Genomic DNA, 19,106 nt, shown 5'->3' on the forward strand with positions numbered 1-19,106 from the left:
CAAAAGCGATTGTTCCCTCGCAAATGCGAACATTCCACCGCAATACGGCACCTGACAAGCCCAGAGAAAGTCGCGAATGCGACACTGACCCTTTCGCAAGTGCGGCTAGATGGTCACAAATGCGAGCTACCCGGCCAAAGGCCACCCTTCGCAATAGCGATCAAGGTGTTGCAAATGCGATACCTGAGACCCCCTGCCAACTTCGTAATTGCGATGCTGGTGCTCGCAATTGTGATAACTGAAGCATGAGCACACCAGCAACCTGTATTTAGTTCAAACCAATCCGAAACACGTCTGAAACTCACCCGACCCCTCGAGGTTCCACACCAAACATTCACACAAGTCTAAAAATATCATACAAACTCGCTCGCGAGATCAAAACATCAAAATAACATCCGAAGCCACGAATCGGACATCAAAACGCATGAAATTTTACAATGAACTCAAGAATCACTAGAATCACAACCAAGCGTCTGATTCCTATCAAACCAACTTAGAATGTCACCAAAATTTGCAGACAAGTTCCAAAGAGCAAAACGAACCTATTCCAAGTGCAAAAACCAAAATCCGAACCTGATAGCCATAAAGTCAACCTACGGTCAAACCTAAAGAATTTCTGAACATTTAAAATGCCAATTTTCGGCAAAACAAGTCAAATCAACCTAGGAATCTCCAAATTCAATTCCAAGCATACACCTAAGTCCAAAATCACAATATGAACCTATCGGAGCCATCAAAATACCATTCCGGGGTCGTTTTCACAAAAGTCTAACCTTGTCAACATTTTTCAACTTAAGCTTCTAAACCAAGAACTAAGGGATCCAAATCATTCCAGAACTTCCCCGAAACGAAACTAACCATCCCCGCAAGTCATAAAACAACAAATACACATATAGGACGTTTCAAAAGGGAAAACGGGGCTCAAATAAATAAAACGACCAGTCGGATCGTTACACTTGTTAGTCTCAAACGTTATAACATTTATGTGGCCAAAAAAGTTTCTCATTAAGAAATATAGAAATGTGTCATTCTTTTTTTACTAAGCTAATAAGAAAATAGTGTCAAATAAGGTGGAATGGGTGGAGTATAAGATTTGAATCTAACTTGTTTGAGATTGATATGTAATTATTGTTGTTAGGTGGAGTATATATAAGATTTGAGGACACAAAAGCCTGATATTTAAGTTGAGCATAGAGGCATCACACTTTTCCGGAGTTTCAGACCTGTGAACCAACTGGAGTCGGGCCAGAAGTCCACAGCAAATTTTTTCGATATTTAGAAAAGAAAAAAAGAAGAGAGCGGGTTTTAGATCACTGCCTGAAGCTGTTCTAGTTCTGTTATTTATTTCATTATAGAAACTAGAAAGGATACAACTTTAGGTTGTCCAAGGAATATATTTACAGAAGTCAAAAAAAGAGATTACAGCCAAAGTAGTACTCGCTGTGCTCTTAATGCAGAAACAGCTACAGCTTTTCTACAAACAATTCAAGAAACTGTTAAATGGCCTTTCTTTCCAAGATGATTCAACCCGCAACAAGTGTAATTTCTCAACAAAAGGTTCCAGAACTTCGGCCGCTTCTTCTGGGGCAAAGGCCATGCAAATGCTAAGCTCCTGAACTGCCTCTTCATATTCCCTGATGTATGCGTTTATTTGTCAAAATAGTTTGTTGAATGAAGGCTTGTCAAAAATGAGAAAGCAAAGAAAATTTAAGAAACACATACCTACTATAATACAACATCATGCCATGGTCTCTCCTCAGAGCCCAATTGTGTGGCTGCAGAATGAGCAATCTTTCTGAAGCCATAATGGCCAGCCTAGAAAGTATTGTACCATTCCAGAGAGAGACACAATGTCATTATAAGTGAACAGATCATATTACACACAAATTTAATCCCTTAGGGAAAGGTCAGACATCTGTGCATGATAACCTGAAAACCTTAATTTAAACATAGCCCTTATTTATGTGCAAATAAATATCTTGGCTCTTTGAGAACAGTAAGATAGAAAATGATTCATCATTAATCCTACTAGCATGGTTTTGCATGTCAAACAAAACTTAATGCTCAACAGATCATCATCAAAAATGCCAACTAGTGTTTGATTTGTTAAAAACTCTTCCTGTCCAATGTGTGTGGTGCATAGTATACTGCAGTCTAGTAAATGCCTCAATTCTTACTTCCTTGTTACTTGATATACATACATGTTTTTAACGAAGAAATAACAGGTACCAATTATAACCACCTTAGTAGAATGTATAACGGAAGAAAACAACAGGAAGATAATGAGTTCTGAATGGATATCAGAAACAGAAACAGAGATGCTCCCCTAAAAGAGAATGTAGATGAAGACCTTCATATATTTCAGTGACAATGAATGATATGTTTTATGATGTAATAGACCAGAAGAATGCTGCTAGACACATGCAACACAGCATCAAGCAAGTGATCTCTCATAATTATCGCTACTTCTGTGCTCCCTCCCCCCCCCCCCCGGGCCGGGTACCTTCCTTGTCCAAGTACATATGCCTGTTTAAAAACAGTTGATTTGGTTAGATGAATAACTTGATTTTGTAAGAAGAATCAGTGGATTCAGTGAAAAGAAAAAACCTAAAGAAAGCAACAGCTCCTAAAGACCAGAAAGAGAGAAAGACAAGGTTGGCTTTCTTGGATTTCTATAAGGAATGTGGGAGAGATGAAAAGAAATAACAATAAGGGAGTAAAAGGAAGGATAGGCTAAAAGTATGTAAAAAGGAAAGTCAATCTGTGCGATGCAGTATTTATGACTATTTTCAATTTGCTCAGTATATATATAGAAATAGAAAGGACTTATATAACCAAAATAGAGCTATAGCAGTGAGGGATCAGGAACCCCATTATGTTTTCTTATAAACTTAAATGGAGGAATAAGCACCGACTATATTTCAACACAATGGGTTAAATGGTTATTTTAGTGGAATGTTAGAATTTTAGTAGAATGTTAGAATCAAATAGAATAAAAATATGCGTCCAAAATTCTCAAGTCTCCCTTTCTCATGCCAAGGTTGCAATTTAGCATCTTGAACCTGTAGGGACAACACAAAGTGGCGCCTGCTTAATCAGGAACGAGACCCAAAAGTAGTAAAAGTGAAACAATAGAGGATAAGACCGTTACCTCAAATCTTGAGGCCGCAACAATGGGACATTCAGACAATTAGACTTATCATCTGCATGATCAACAGATCTAAGGGGAGAAGTCAGCATCAAACCATGATTTGCTCTTGAAGCACGTTTCCAGTGAAGCCTCTGGAAAAAAAAAGTTTTGATTATTGATCAATCATTCCACCAAAATCACAACCACGGCATCGACACGGTGATGTTGATGAATGTGATGCGCTACAGACTTCACTTTGCAGGAGAATAAATCTTACCATCAAATTAGCCAAAGCTATTCCGATAATATCTCGTTTTGTTGCTAACTCAAGCCCCGGCAACGAATTACTATTGATGTCAGAAGCCCTTGATCTAGGGTCGTCGACACACTTGCCATTAACAATACCAAACAAGCTGTGACCAGAAATAACCTTGAATAGCTCCTATAAGAGTAAGCAAAACAGTTCAAACCCAATGAGATTATTGGACAGTAATACCATGCTTTACAAACTACATGATGGATGAACTAAGACAAATGTTGACATCATCAATGAACTCAGAATAACAAACCTCAGGGTTTCCAGTTTGGGGCCATATTAAAAAATCTTCCCCAACTCGGGATCCCACAATGGTCAGATTAAGTTTTCGACAGACTTCAATATAAACGACGCTAAGCAAAATTGCTGTACAAAAGGTAAGCACTACATCAGATAGCATTATCGGTGCGCAACAAGTATTTTGAGGTTGCAGGATTTCGGACATAGGCAAAATAACGCTGATAGTGAGTGGGGAGGAAAGGAAGAAATACCACTACAATATCCAGAGCTTAACACTGAATGCAGGTATGCACACTTTGAATCCACAAGTACAGATGACCTTTTGAATCCCCTTGACTTAAAAAGAACCATGTTCACTGCATCCAAAACTTCAGCCAAATCGCATCCTATTTCTCTCGAAACTAGTTCTGCCTCCACTTCTCTAGCAATGACATCCAACTCAAGCATCCACTCATTCATATTCTTTCCAGCAAGAGGCATGGCCTCCACGCATGTCCATTCCGTGGCATCAGAAGGCAATGAAGCAGATCTCCTCTCACTTTGGAGCGAATATGCATCCATCTCCCGGTTGAAAGCCATAAATGCCTCGTCTTCGGAGGCCACATAAAGCAAAGCCTACTCGGACAATAGAAAACAACCAACACACATGAGACACGATCAATACAGATAAAAGTGAAGGAGAAGCCAATTTACAAAGGCAAAAAAGCTGATTTTACATTCATGACAACTGGCAATATTCATAAACAGACGTACCATTCCTCAATGCCAGCAACTATTTATGAACAAATAGCTGTTTACAAAGTGAACTTAGCTTTGGTTTTTGTTGCTTGAAATTGATATTGTTCATTATTCAGTTCAATAGATCAACTGCTTTCAACAAAAAGAGCTGAGCAAGACTCATAAATATTTACCTTTGCCAGAGAAATATCTCTGTCCTTGGATTGGAAAGATATCTCCTGGGTAAATTTTTCCCTGGCATCGTTAAGAACCTGCCAAATTGCGAAATCCTCAATCAATGCACCAATTTTCTACCACCATATGTTTTTTTTTTTAAAATCCCAGACCCCACGGTGTGGGATAATACTGGGTAATGTTGTTGTTGTTGTTGTTGTATATTTAAAAAAAATCTTAAAGTGGAATGAACTGATTAAAGGCAGAAATTGAATTCACAATACAAATCACACCACTTAACAACATGAATAAAGATGGGATATCACAAGAAATAATAGCCCCAACCTCCTGATAAAATTTGGCTCTAGAAGTACATCGGGATTCAGCTAGAGCAGAGGAAGCCATAGGAGAAATGTTGAACCTCCTCTTCATTGGTGCCTTTGTAGTTGCAGCAGCCAATTTGTTCCACTTTCCTTTCCCATTCCCAATCCAACATCCAATACTACCATCAAAACCACACCTGATGATCGTAAAGAATAAAGGCTCTGGGAATTGCCTAGTAAATACTAGTAGCACACAAATGCTTCTTTACCAATAAACAACTAATAGTAATGAAAATTCAACAAACCAAAAAAAGAAAAAAACACTTTTTCTTGAAAAATCAAAATTCAACAAAACCCAATTCAATTCTTGACCAGAAAAGGACAAAATTTTACCTGCTGTAAATATCCAAAGGAGCCATAGCTGCTGAAGATGCTTTCACAGCACCACCGTCTAACCCTGGCAATGATGCACACAGCATTTCTCTAGGATTTATAGAGTCGCAAAAGGTCTTTTATAAGAGACAAAAAAGGCTGATGACACACAATCAAGAAAACAAAGAAACAAACAAATAAAAGAAAAGAAAACAGTTGAAGAGGGGAGTGGTGATCAAATTTAAGTCTTCTACTTCAAGAATAAGAAAAAGAAGAAGACTTGAGAATTAAATCATCAGCATAACAAGGTTTACTGGAAGAGGAATTATTTAAGGCCATTTTAGGTACTGCAATTGAACTCCCAAAAGACAAAAACATGGCAGCTGAATGGAAGTAACTGAAATCAATACTTAAACAAGTATGGAAGCTGACACTGCTACTATTATTCCAAGAATTCCCAAGATCCATGTTATTATTTGAGGTACTCAATTTCAGCATCAGCTCATAAAATTTACCCACCTCTTTTTTTTTAAAATTTACTCCTATTAACTGTATTATAACTATTAACTGTATTATAATAACCCACTTCTTCTTTCTTACAAAGAAAAAGTAAGAAAAGGGATGACAAGAAACTGTTGCTATATTAGTTTGGTCTGTGTGTAATAATGGAAGAGCTCATCTTCTTGGTCTTGCTTTATAGTGGTGATGACGATCATCTTATTGTCAAAAAAGTAACTAAGTGGGGTCCATCAATTTATTTTTCCAGATTTTCAGAAGGACCTTCTTTTAAAGTTATTATTATTATTATTATTATTATTATTATTACTCCTATTAATGTTTGCTGTAAAGGCAGAGATAATGCCAGCCAATCTAGCTATATTTCCTGATTTTCAGAATGAGTTTCTTCAAAAGTTATTACTCCTAATAAATTGCTATGCAGATTACACCTCTACAAGGTCAATTGATTTTTGTGGCCTATTAAAAAAAATTAGTTTTATGTCAGTATTCTTTACAAAAATTATTTTTTGTGCGAGATTTGAAAATAAAACAAATTTTTTTTTAATAAAAGCATCTGCTTCAATTCAATTTGTAAAGCATTATATTAAACCATTTCCTCTACAAAATAGTGCCAGCCAATCCCGCTAGTTACTTATTCTTCTTTTTCTTTTTTTTTTTGGTTTTTCGATTATCTACTATGTATTCGGTATAAGACTTATTAAAGGAGAAGCGCTTTCCAATTTATTTTTTTTGGTTTTTCGGGGCTCAATCACGAAATCTTCGAGGTTCCTATTCATATCACAACAACTCTCGATAGCATTTGGTATTCACTTGCATCTAATATTACCTACTTGACAGATGCAAGAGTTTAAAATGTTAATTGATTTATAATTTATGTATTACTATATTTGTAATAGCATTACAAAATATTAAAACAGTAATCAAGAAGTTTGTTTAAGAAAGCACTACATAAAAAGTTAAATTTATTATTAAATATCTTTAATGTTCAAAATATCTGGAAATTGTGTAAGAATATTATTAGCAAAATTTTGTCAACCTTTTTAAAATCCAAAATAGAATGATTGCTACAGAAATTAGAAAAGAAAATATCTCTCTATATATATATATATATTTTATTTTTTTTCTTAAAGCTGGGAATAGAAAAGGTGATGTGGCACCTTCCTTGTTGCACCCCATGTTTTCGTACATAAGAGTACGTCATAAGTCAATTGATTTAAGCTAAGAAATGAGAACATCTTTGAAAGTATATAAAATAAGTTAATCATTTTACCATGGAGGTTACAAATATTGAGGATCATGAACAAGTACAAAAAAGTTTGGAAGGTTCAAAAGGTAAGGAACCGAAGAAAATATATTTTGTCGAAAGTCGACAAGTTGAGAATGTTATAACATATACTTTTGGGGTGAGACTAGGGTTCTCAAAATGATAAGGAGGTTATGTTAAGAGTTATTTTTATCTTATGATAGTCGTGTGTTATGTTTTGAAGTCAAGCGAGTTGTGGAACAAAAGTTGGCAAAGATCATCACAAGTTACATTCATAAGTTTTACTGAAATTTAGGTCAAATGTAACTGCGATTTTCTCCCAATATACTTAGATTTATGGAGTTTTCCACCCATCAAATTGAAGATCTATGAGTCTATTTTCTAACACATTAAATTGTTTGTCAATACAACATCGGAGTAGAGATATATATGTGTTTTTGCAAGACTGCACAAGCTGCTAGGTGGCAAGTAGGTCTGTCACCTACTTGCTTAAATGACAGTCCGAAAATGGGCCATTTCAGGCCGTCCAAAGAGACCTTTTAAAGGCCTATTTTGTTCATATAATACACTGATAATAGGGCACAATAACCAGACCTAAACCCCTACAAACATCCTCCTAAAAATTACACACAAACTCTAATTGAATTTCTCTCCCTTTCAAGTTCTAGTTGGAGGAAAAACCTTGAGTTTGAAGAACCAAGATAGGAGCCGAGTTATTCAAAAAATAAGGTAAGTTTACTGCTCTCTTTCATCTATTTTTTTCTGCTGAAGATGTATGAAAAGTCGTTTTATAATTGTAAGAACTCACGAGACGGTGATAGGAAGCCGTGAGTTCGAGTTATTCACTTGTAGCGGACTATTTTGTGGACTGTTTTGTGTTGATGTTGGATTGCGTGTTTTACTACTATTTTATGGGGTTTTGTAGGAGGAAGGGTATGGATAAACACCATATAAATGCAGGGTGGTGGTCTGGTCGTTCGTCGTAATAATTCCGGGTTGTTTGACACTACTACGGTGGTCGTTTTGTGTATGAAGAGATTGGGGTGTGTTGGGCTGTTTTGTAATATTTTGTGATGTATATAAGGTTGAAAAATAATGTATACATGTTGATATTGTTGTGTTCTTGTATTGGTGTTATCTTGAATTTGGAGGAAATAAGGATTATAGGGGAGATGCTGCCCGTTTTAATACAAAATAAGCTTGTCGTTCATTGTGCGATATATAGTTGTACCTTTCGTAACTTAATGATAGTATTATTATTGTTGTTATAGATTAAGGTGCGAAGAGGCGAGTTCAACTTGGTGATTGGAAAGATTGTGATAAGGTATGTTAAGGATAAACCTTTTTTCATTTTGACATGATCCCATAACTCCATGAGTTTGATAACGAGGCATAAAGAGAAGTTCGTATTCCTGAACTTATGTACATTATCCTAGTCTCATAAGTTACAGTATTCTCCCTTATTGGGACTTTCTATTCAGTTAAGTATTGTCTTCTTTCAGCCAAGAGAGCAGAGAGTCTATATATATACAGTATTACAGTATTTTAACCACCACCAAGCTATAATCGGTGGGCAGGCCCCTATTGGGCAACCTCTGATCAGATGGTAAGTTATATACCGAATCTACTGTGGCCGAGCGCCTATGAGCGAGCCCAAAATGGTCGAGATATAAAGCCCAGTGTGGTCGAGCGCCTATGAGCGAGTCTACTACAGTAGAGCAGTTACACATACTGAGCCTTATAGGGCGGGACAACTATTGTACTTACTATATTGAGAGAGATGAGTCAGTATCAGCAGGTAAGCATATCTTCAATATTATATTTGACTCCCAAGTACTTTTAATTATTATATTATCAGTTATGTTTCAGATTTCAGTTATCTTGTTGCCTTACATACTCGGTACATTATTTCGTATTGACGTCCCTTTTGCTGGGAACGTTGTATTTCATGCCTGCAGATCCTGATAGACAGTTGGATAGACCTTCCCAGTAGACAAAGTCAAACATTATCTTGGTTGGTAAGCTCCACTTCCTCGGAGTTACCATGTCTATACCTTGGAGTCCATTTTATATATACATGTTTGATGGGTAGGTCGAGGTCCTGTCCCGACCATGGTACAATTCAGTTATTCCTAGAGACTTGTAGGCGAGTCATGTACATTTTTTATATCAGTATTGTTGTTTTACCAGCCCTATATAGATGTTTAATTTGGTATTGTTGGTTGCAAACGTTATTTTAAGATAATTTAAATATGGCCTCATCTGTCTAAGTTGAGGGTTACTCCTCGAAAGTTCACAGTTAGAGAGTGGTATGCTAGGGCCGAATATGTCACCGGGTGCCGGCCACGCCTCTTCAGGTTTTGGGCGTGACATTCCAATGCCCAGCATTTGCATTTATCATTTCTCTCCTTTTTGTTTGACAATTTTTCATATTTTCCCTATTTCTATTTATTAATTAAAAAAAAACTCAACAGACGCTTTCTTCTAACCATAACTGACCCCTTTCTTCTTCCTTTCTCTCGCTTACCACGATTATAACGCGAAACGTCATTAATCCTCATAATTGGAGTACGATTTAGGGCTTCTTTTCTTCCACTTTTTCCTTTCAGGGTAAATCTCCAACGCCTTGCTTTTCCTCTTCTCCCTTCCCACCACAAAGGCAAAATACTTCTTTTCCTCTTCAGTATTTTTTAATTTGATTTCTGCCCCGTTTCTTTCTCCTACTCGTCAGAGGTAACCCACTTTCTGATTTTATTAATTTTTTATCTCTCATATTTTGTTTTCTTACTGTATCTCTGTATTGAATTACTGATTATTACTTGACGTTAGTCTTTAAGGTCGACTTCCTCTTCTTTCTCCTCTTTCTGGTTTTGGAAATTGTGGTTTTTCATGTTTGGTTGGTATTCAATTATCTCTATTCTTGATTTATGTCTGATTTTTAGTCGTTGTAGTACTTAACTTTGCATCTTTTGGTGCAACGATCATTTATTTGCAAATTGAAGCCTCTATATATGTGCAAATTGTTGCCAATTTCTTAAGTCTGTCTATGAAGACTGTTATTGCAAATTAGCGACGTAGATGTATCTGCGCATTCTCTGAATAGGAATCTTAGGAATGATAAAGGAAATTACGCACCAGCTTCATCCATTGGGAAAGCTAATAGGAAAAGGAATTACGTAGCATTTATGCATACGTAGCACGCAAAAGAATACTCTATTGCCGGGTACGAACTCTTCTATAATTCCAATCATGGAGGAGTCGGCAAGAAATATCATATACTTTTTATTATATTTATAACTGATAATGGTGGAATTTTAGAATACTTTATGTTAAAAAATAAATTAATAAAATTTCTCTCCTTTATCTATCGCTTTTCCTTTGTGAAGTCAGATATAGTGTAAAAGAATGGGAAGTTGAACAATTACGTGTATATAATATATTTTTGTTATTTTTATTATTTAAATATTAAAAAAATTATTTTATAAATATAAAAAGGTCTTTTTTATGCACGACAAATTCACTAGTTTATAGATAAAAGCAAGTTCAGAATTGGTTAAGAGAATTACATTCACTACACCGAGGGAAAAAAGACTACGTTCATTAACATTGTGCACATCATGTCAGGATCTAAAGTGAAAGAAATTGATAAATTCATGTAATAAATTTCCTCTTAATAATAATTAAGGTGTTTGATAAATTTGGAGATAGTGAATCCGCCAATATTGATAAATTTTCATAAAAAGAAGACACGTATTAGGTTCTTTTATTAGTAAAAAAGACACCACAATTACATCAATAGTGTTATAAATATAATTGTATTTAAGATAAATGTCTATATTTTAGAGAGATTTTAGGGTTTGTTACTTGGTGGCTAAATCACTTTTCCCCTATAAATAGAGAGGTTCTATTCCATTGTAATTTATCCCAAATCAATAAGAATTCTGTCTCTCTACTTTTCTCTGCAATACTCTTCTTCTTCTCTTATTATTTTATAATACGTTATCAGCACGAGACTCTAACTAATTGAGTAGAAGCTTTGGGATTGAGTATAATGATGGTGAATTGTTCCATGAACTTCCTTCATGATTAAATTCTGGATTTAAGGTAAGTATTTTATTTTATTTTTCTTTTTTAAATTCTTGAAATTCTATAATTTGATTTTAAATACCAGTAAAGACAATAAACTTTGATTATAACTCTAATAGAGTTGTAAGAAAATATAATCACGTGAAGTGGTAAAATTTCTCTATCTTGCCATGATCAAATTCATGTATTATTGTGAGCACAAAAAGTGAAAATCCGTCCCATTGAATTTGATTCATTCTCGTTCCCTTAAGAGAATGTGATAGCAATATGTGATAAGTCTGAAATAAGATAAAATTATTACCGTGAAAGTATCAATGGATATGGACGTGGTAATAGACGAAATCATAATCGTCATCAATGTGGTAATGAGAACATTAAGGATTCTAAAAATAAGCCTTCACTCTATAAAATTAATATTTGTCATCGATTTGATATGAGATTTTGTAAAGCACATATATATGATTATGGTCAATTCATAATGTGAATGTGACAACATATGATTTATGAATAGATATTCATTCTTCGAAGAATATGAACGTGCTTGTGGTAGTGAACATACCAAACTCACCTCTAGAAGGAGGTTTGAGATGAAATAAGAAAATAATTTCATTATTATGGCATGAATGATCATTAATCACGTAACTATTGTGAATATGCCAAAATATTATGGCAATGTGATTATTACAGGGGAAAAGTAATATAAGAAACACATCTTGCCTATAATAATTTTGACCATAACCATAATGGGATAACTTTTTTCCTAGAAACACTACTAGAAATTCAGCAAAAACCGACCAAGGTCGACCGACCAACTTTGATCGGTCAAAAAATCGACCAAAGTTGGTCGGTTTTTAAAAAAAAAAAAAAAATCTGAAACCGACCAACTTTGGTCGGTTTTCTTTGGCGCAAAAATGAGGGAAACTATTTTTGTGTCCCGCGAAATTTATGTTTCAAGAAACCGACCAACTTTGGTCGGTTATTTTCGTGCGAAAATACAATTAAAGAGTATAAATCAAATAAAAGGCAGTTTTAAAATAAAATATATCAATGGTCTAGTGGTAGAATAGTATCATGCCACAGTACAGACCCCGGTTCGATTCCCAGATGGTGAATCTTTTTATTACATAATTAAAATACCGACCAACTTTGGTCGGTTTGTTTTTGCAATATATTTTTTTTAATTTAATTGACCGACCAAAGTTGGTTAGTAATTTCCGACCAACTTTGGTTGGTATGCCTTTCCGACCACAAAAATACCGTCCACACGTAAATGGTCGCGTTTTGGTCGGTTTTTGGCCATTACCGACCAACGTTGGTCGGTTTTTTTGGTCGGTTTTTACCGGATTTCTAGTAGTGAAAGAGATATTCACCATATAGATGTTGATGAATATGTGGTAATACAAAATTAATTGAGAGCTCTGGAAGAGCCAATTATCACTATTTTTGAGAAATAAAATTGATTATCAATAAGTTATTATGTCGTAGAAAATCTCAAAGAAACTTATTTAGTTTTTAAAGTATTCGCGAAAGCGGTTGGTTATATTGAGATTATAAATAAAGGAAAGATTTAATATCTTCTATTACTATAATTTGTAGCAGGGTAATATATATGTGAAAAGCTACCTGCTTTATTTTCCAGTTTGTACTACATAAATAAAAGAATGTCATAATAAAGTAGAAGTTTATTGACATAAAACCCATATCATAATAAACTTGGAGTTTATTGATATCCAGTTGGCATAATTGGTTCGGTCATGTTAAATTAAGTATAATGTGCAAAAATAAAAGAGAATTCACATGAGTAAATATTAAAGAACTAGAAATTTCTTTACGAATTCTCTTATATTGCTTGTTCTCATTATTCAATAGACCAACTAAAATTGGGATTGAATCCCATGAATGCTGGAAATATTAAAGGTGAATATGAGACCATTCACCTGCTTTGTATACCACATAAGATGCATCTATGAGATGGTATACGTGTGCGATTATTGTAACCCACAACCTGGTGTTTGCGATGTAACTTGCTCAATAATTTAATTTAGAGCATAATTTTTAGATTTTCTATTCAAGATAGTTCATCTTGATTAGTTAGTTTACACCACAATTGGTTTAGCAAAATAATTTATCAAGTGTCTCCACTTAATAGTTAAACTATTGCTTATGAGAACAAAATTATCTATATCAGTTTGATATACGTTATATACGAAAGTATATTACATTCTCCCTTCACGGGTGGTTCATGGCCAGGAATCAAATAATTCTATCTTATTAATATTGATATGCGGTGTATATTTTGATTAACACCATAATGCACAAAGGTGAGTTTCCAAAAGTTGAGGAAGCAAGTTAGTTTTTCTAACATGGGGGGGGGGGGGGAGAAATGATAAACAATTGAGAAAACGTTACGTGGAATGAATTACCATTTCTACATCTAGATCCCCGAATAAGATAATATGAACTTGAAGTTCATAAAATAATAATTCATCTGCAATATATTGTAAAGCATGCCAGACGCATTTGCGGACCCAAAGAAAGTAACTATATTCTCATTGTAAATGCTCCTATTAGAATAAGTCCTAAAAGGACAAAGTATATGGTACGCTTAAAGCGTATAGACAAATCGGTTTCAAATAAAATTCTTTATAAAGAAGATGAGCAAATGATCAAAATGATCATAATAAGTAGGCTCTAAAATATCACATGACATAACACTTCATAAAATCTCAGGAGAGGTTTAGGTACCTGAAAATATGAATGAAAAGATCTCTATGTTATGTCTTTATGAAAAAAATATTGGAACCGATATATAATGTTCGTCGATGACATCTATCATAACGCTAAATATAGATGAGGATCTTAAGTATGTCGAATACAGACACAAAATATTGGCCAAATGGAAGAGACACAATTCGAATATAATTGGTTTCATATGAAAGACATGTAGTTTTGGACATGTAGTTCAAACACTTGAAAGTATAAAGTCAAAGGTGTGTGTAATCACTTTTATCTATCATGTCTAGCATGGCATGAAAACTTGATATGCATCTAAAGTCGATTTATATGGCTTATTTGACTATACTTATATGACAATCCATGAACGATTTCAAATGCTGATAGCATATACAATTCTTGGAGAATTTCTTGGTCCTCAATTACCACATCCTAAGTGCAATTTGTGTACATATGTATCTTGCTATAACTATAAGCATAATAATGTGATAGCGAGAATACATCTATGGAGATATTGAAAAGTCATTCCACGATATTATATGAAGACATTATATATCTATCAAGAATGATGATTTCAAGGTGCAACATATTCATTCAAGTTAATATGGTTGATTTGCTTATCAAATCTATATCAACGATCTTTTGAAGATGGTGCACAAGATTGGAATGTGAAGGTTTAAAGATGTGAATTGATGCTCTCATCAAACGGAGTTAATATGCGTTGTACTCTTTTCCCTTATAAGGTTTTGTCCCAATGAATTTTCCTTGCAAGGTTTTTAACGAGGCAACCAAAAGGCGTATTGTTAGATATGTGTACTCTTTTTTCTTCACTAGAATGTTTTCCACTGAGTTTTATTTTAGTTAAGATTTTAATGAGACACATTATCCGTTGAATAGACATTCAAGGGTGAGTGTTATAAATAAAATTGTTTAAGGTGAAATGTCTATATGTTAGAGAGATTTTAGGGTTTGTTACTTGGTGGCTAAGTCACTTTTCTCCTATAAATAGAGGGGTTCTATTCCATTGTAAATAATATCAAATCAATGAAAACTTTGTCTCTCTATTTTTCTCTTCAATACTCCTCTTCTTCTCTTATTATTTTATAATAAATAGAATATTTTTATGGGTATTATTGTTTGCATAATCCGAAAAATTAAACGGATTAGTTAAAATTTACTTATGTAATAAATTTCCTCTTAATAATACGCACCCAAATCATGGTTTAAAAATTTGGGTGCACAAAAAAAATTTCATGTGTGAAGTGCTCGTAAGATACTTCTTGTAAGGTAGTCATTAGTGCATTACTCTGTCCGATTCACTTTAATTGATTTTTTGACATTTTTTTTGTGATTCATAATATTTGACTTTTTTAGATATTAAGAAGGAATTAATTTTTTTTTTCTTCCAAAGTTGACTTGGTATAAAGAACTTATGAGTAGTTACATTTTCAATAAGCAAATTAAGGTTAATATGATTAATTTTATTGTTAATTAATGTTAAAATATAAATTTTTTAATATGCGAAAAGAGCTAAAAAATTACTTAAAGTAAACTGAAGGGAGTAAGGGACAAAATAAAAGAAGAAACGTATTTGTTATACTTTCATTTCTCGAAAATATATATACATCTACAAGTAGTTTTAATGTGAGCATGCGCACCTAATTATTAGTATGTGGCCAAGGACAAAAGATAAGGTTACAAATATTCAGATAAAAAGAGCAGGTAAAGTCTTACCTATAACAAAAGCAATTGCGCTTCCACCAAGAAAGGAAGAATAGAAAAGGCTATTTCATTCATGAGTTTAAGTGGCCGTTTGAACGTAAGAATTGTGAAATTTCAAAAAGAATTAAAAATGGATGAAAATAATATTTGAAAATTAGGTTTGTGTTTAGTCATTAATATTTTATATTTAGTTATTAATATAATTTGGAATTTTTTTTAAGTGATTTAAAGTGATTTTTTTTTTTTTTTGAGTTTTTCAAATTTTCGAAATATTTCAAAATTGAAATTTAAAAATTTCTTACGATAAATATAACTTAAAAAACACATTTTTCATTTTCTTTCTCTCCCTAAGGTCATATTATCCAAATGAGGATATTCTCATAAGTCGTAATCAAACATGTAGTAGAATAATCCATGATTGAATCGACTTTATCGAGGCTTTGCATTATGGGCAACACCCCACTCCCCTGCCCCACCTCTTACCCAAAAGCCAAGACAATATTCAATTAGATTCTTTACACCCATATGCAGCAGCATGTCAAAATATCTATTCTTAGCCGTTAAAATAGAAAAATATCGGCGGACCTGTAAAATATGGTCGATAAGCGATTGCCTTAGTGGGCGACCCATGGCTATATAAAGACGCAACGTGTGATATATACGAATTAGACATACATTATAAGTTTGAATTCTTTTCTACTTAAATTTGAATACATGAATAGATCATACTTTTCGAGATTTTAAACTTATACGCCAATCGGAGTCGGGCCAAAAGTCCGTAGACAAAAAAAAAATGATTGCCTTCATAGGCCTCATACGTATCGAAAAAGTTACTCTGCACCCTCTCTAGAGTTTTTGCGTTCAAGTTAGCATGATCTTGAAGAGTTGGGTTCTAATTCCTACGATACGTACATGATCCAAAATCATTTCGAATTAAAACACCAAAATATGAGTCTGGAAACAAACCATACTCCTATTTGTTTTTGAAAAAGTAAACACCTATGTCTGAATAACAAAATACAATTACTTTCTCAGCACGCATAGCCTTTTTATAACAAAACTTTTAATTTTCGATATGAAGCACTTTACTTTTTTTTTTGTGAGCTTTTCATCTAGGTTAAAATATTGGGCGCTTAAAGTAAAGAGAAAAGACTTTTCAAAAACATTCATTTTATTCCTCCTAAAACTTTAAATTGATCATAAAGATTTGAGTAGTTGAGTGATGCATATAAACTACATGATACTTCACAACAAAAAGGTGTGACTTGTGAGGAATCATAATGGTACGATACACACCACTATATTCAGAAACAAAGTTAGGATTTGAATCTTATGAGTTCATGATTCTAGTTTTTTTAAGTTACTGAGTTTATAATAATAATTTATACATATTTCATAAATTTTTCAAGACAAATACACAATCTGCACAAACACTATTGAGTTCGACCAAATCCGTAAACGGAAGGTTAGCTCCGCCGCTTACTATATTGCCACTAAAAACCCAAGCCAATGACCGGAATATGATATTAGAGTGTGAGGAGCTCTAGGTACCCACATGGCGAAAGCATATCAACATGTGTACGTGTACATGCGCTATAACGTATCGACACTAACTCGTACTTATTAGCTAATTGTTTTATTCCATTATCAATTATTACCATAAAATATGTTTTACTTGACTCAGCATCCACATATTAAGTGTCTAAATACATCCATAAAACAATTTATTTAGCTAATAAGTAGGAGGTAATGTTGACTAAGAGATCTTTTTCTTTCCACTTTTTTTTATGGCAAGCTGATCAAGATTTTCTCTTTGCTTCTTTACTCTTGTTTATTTAGTTATATCTAAGTATTTGTTTATTTCTTTTTTCCTTTTGGGTACGGCAGATTTAGCGTAAGCATGCCTATTGATGTTTCCGAAAAGTGACAACTATTCAGGAGTGGAGTTAAGGACGTCCATCCAAACCTCCTTCCTCGAATTGTTATACTATCCGTATAAGATCAAAATTATTTTTTTATGTATATGGAGTAAATGTTGAATCTCCTTAATACAACTCAGAACTATTCGTGTTTTACTTTTATTTATTATTTTAATCCCTTTAGTGAAAATCCATTCACTATTACAGGTATTTATTACTCCATATTAGCCTCTCTTTTAATTTAACTAAGCCAAACAACGTTTTCTATATATAATAAGACCACATTATTGAACAAATATGCTTTCTTTTGGATTTCGATTTAAGATCAGTTTGTAGGTGGGGAAATATTTTCAAAAATGATGTTTTCCAGAAAACAAGTATTTTTTTGGTGTTTGGCTGCGAGAAAATATTTTTGACAAGAACATATTTTCATCAAAAGAGTGGAAATGGCTTTCCCCAGTTACGGGAAAAATTATTTCCTTCATAACTCTTTCTAACTCTTAACTTTATGTCATTGTACCATATTACTATCAATCTTCCATGCTAAATTATAATATAAGACCATAGTGAATAATTAATTAAGTAATTAAGGCTGAAAAAAAAGTAATTAATCAATGCATAAAGCCCAATTCCTTTTCTTTTTAAAGCATATATAATTTCGTCAAGTTATTTTGAGTTAAGTATATTGTAAGCAAGGCTTCATTAGTAAGTTCCTAGAAGGTATTTAATGTAATTATTCAAACTTGGCAGGGTGTCAATGTATTTATAAGAAGCCTTAGGAAGTTAAATCAAACGTCTAAAATAATGGCAAAACTATTTTTTTTTTTTAATTTTTCCCTTTAAAAGCTTGGATCATGGGGGCAAGTTGGAACTTTTATGAATCAAGTGTCCTTTTGTGGGAAACTTCATGGATCCATATTGAATATGCGGATCCTCTTTGTTTGTTCCTCATGTACTTACGTGGATCCAATTCTGCTGTGTCCTAAAACAGATCCCATTTCTTTGTAATTTTCCTTATATATGTTAAATTAATAATCTGCCTGCAGTTTATCGTAGCAACTTTACCCTTATATACTTATTTAGTTGCTCCAAAATACTAGCTAAAATATGCTAAGAGAGGAAAAAAGCAAGAAAAAGAAGGTAATTGATCGCTAAACGAAATGCTTAGCCAGTACTCATTTTCAACATTTAGCGAGTAGTTTGGACCAAAATAAAAGCATTTAGAGAGTGGCTACAAACTTTGATCTCATTAGTCATTAGTAACAAAGTTAGAGATTATTGGTTTAACGTATAAATGAAAAAAGGGATTGGACATAGATCCACCTAAGTGCATAGGTACTAAACAAAGAGGATCCGCATATTCTAAAATGAGTAAAATGGATACTGACTTTCTATTAGTTAAATAATTATTCTAACATTATCTTTTTACGCTTTGTTTACTGTTTTTAAAAATAAAAAAAATTATTTGGGCCGGATTTCCGTCGTTAGGTGATCTTGATGATCCACTATGTATATACCCCATTAGTTTATACAAAAGTTATTCCAACTTAAAATGATTCCTCTAATTAAGTGAAATACTTCTAAATCATGC

The 19,106-nt window shown here is 33.6% G+C and overlaps 1 protein-coding gene across 2 annotated transcripts; it reads right to left on the bottom strand.

Annotated features, from left to right (window-relative positions):
* Positions 1–1,303: 1,303 nt before the first annotated feature.
* LOC107815075 (uncharacterized) lies at positions 1,304–5,936 on the bottom strand. 2 transcript variants are annotated; one of them, XR_001654693.2, is made up of 9 exons: positions 5,294–5,936; positions 4,923–5,097; positions 4,598–4,675; positions 3,938–4,301; positions 3,700–3,812; positions 3,408–3,572; positions 3,152–3,282; positions 1,723–3,062; positions 1,304–1,634 (listed from the first exon to the last, which is right to left on the bottom strand). XR_001654693.2 is itself a non-coding variant. In XM_016640590.2 (9 exons), exons 1-9 carry the CDS (start codon positions 5,377–5,379, stop codon positions 1,475–1,477), a joined length of 1,365 nt encoding a protein of 454 aa, XP_016496076.1. In that variant the 5' UTR covers positions 5,380–5,936; the 3' UTR covers positions 1,304–1,474. The 2 variants fall into 2 exon arrangements, 1 of the variants encoding a protein (XP_016496076.1); XM_016640590.2 differs by having other exon boundaries at positions 1,723–1,815.
* Positions 5,937–19,106: the final 13,170 nt, after the last annotated feature.

Source organism: Nicotiana tabacum, chromosome 14 (assembly GCF_000715075.1).
Source record: "Nicotiana tabacum cultivar K326 chromosome 14, ASM71507v2, whole genome shotgun sequence".
NCBI lineage: Eukaryota > Viridiplantae > Streptophyta > Magnoliopsida > Solanales > Solanaceae > Nicotiana > Nicotiana tabacum.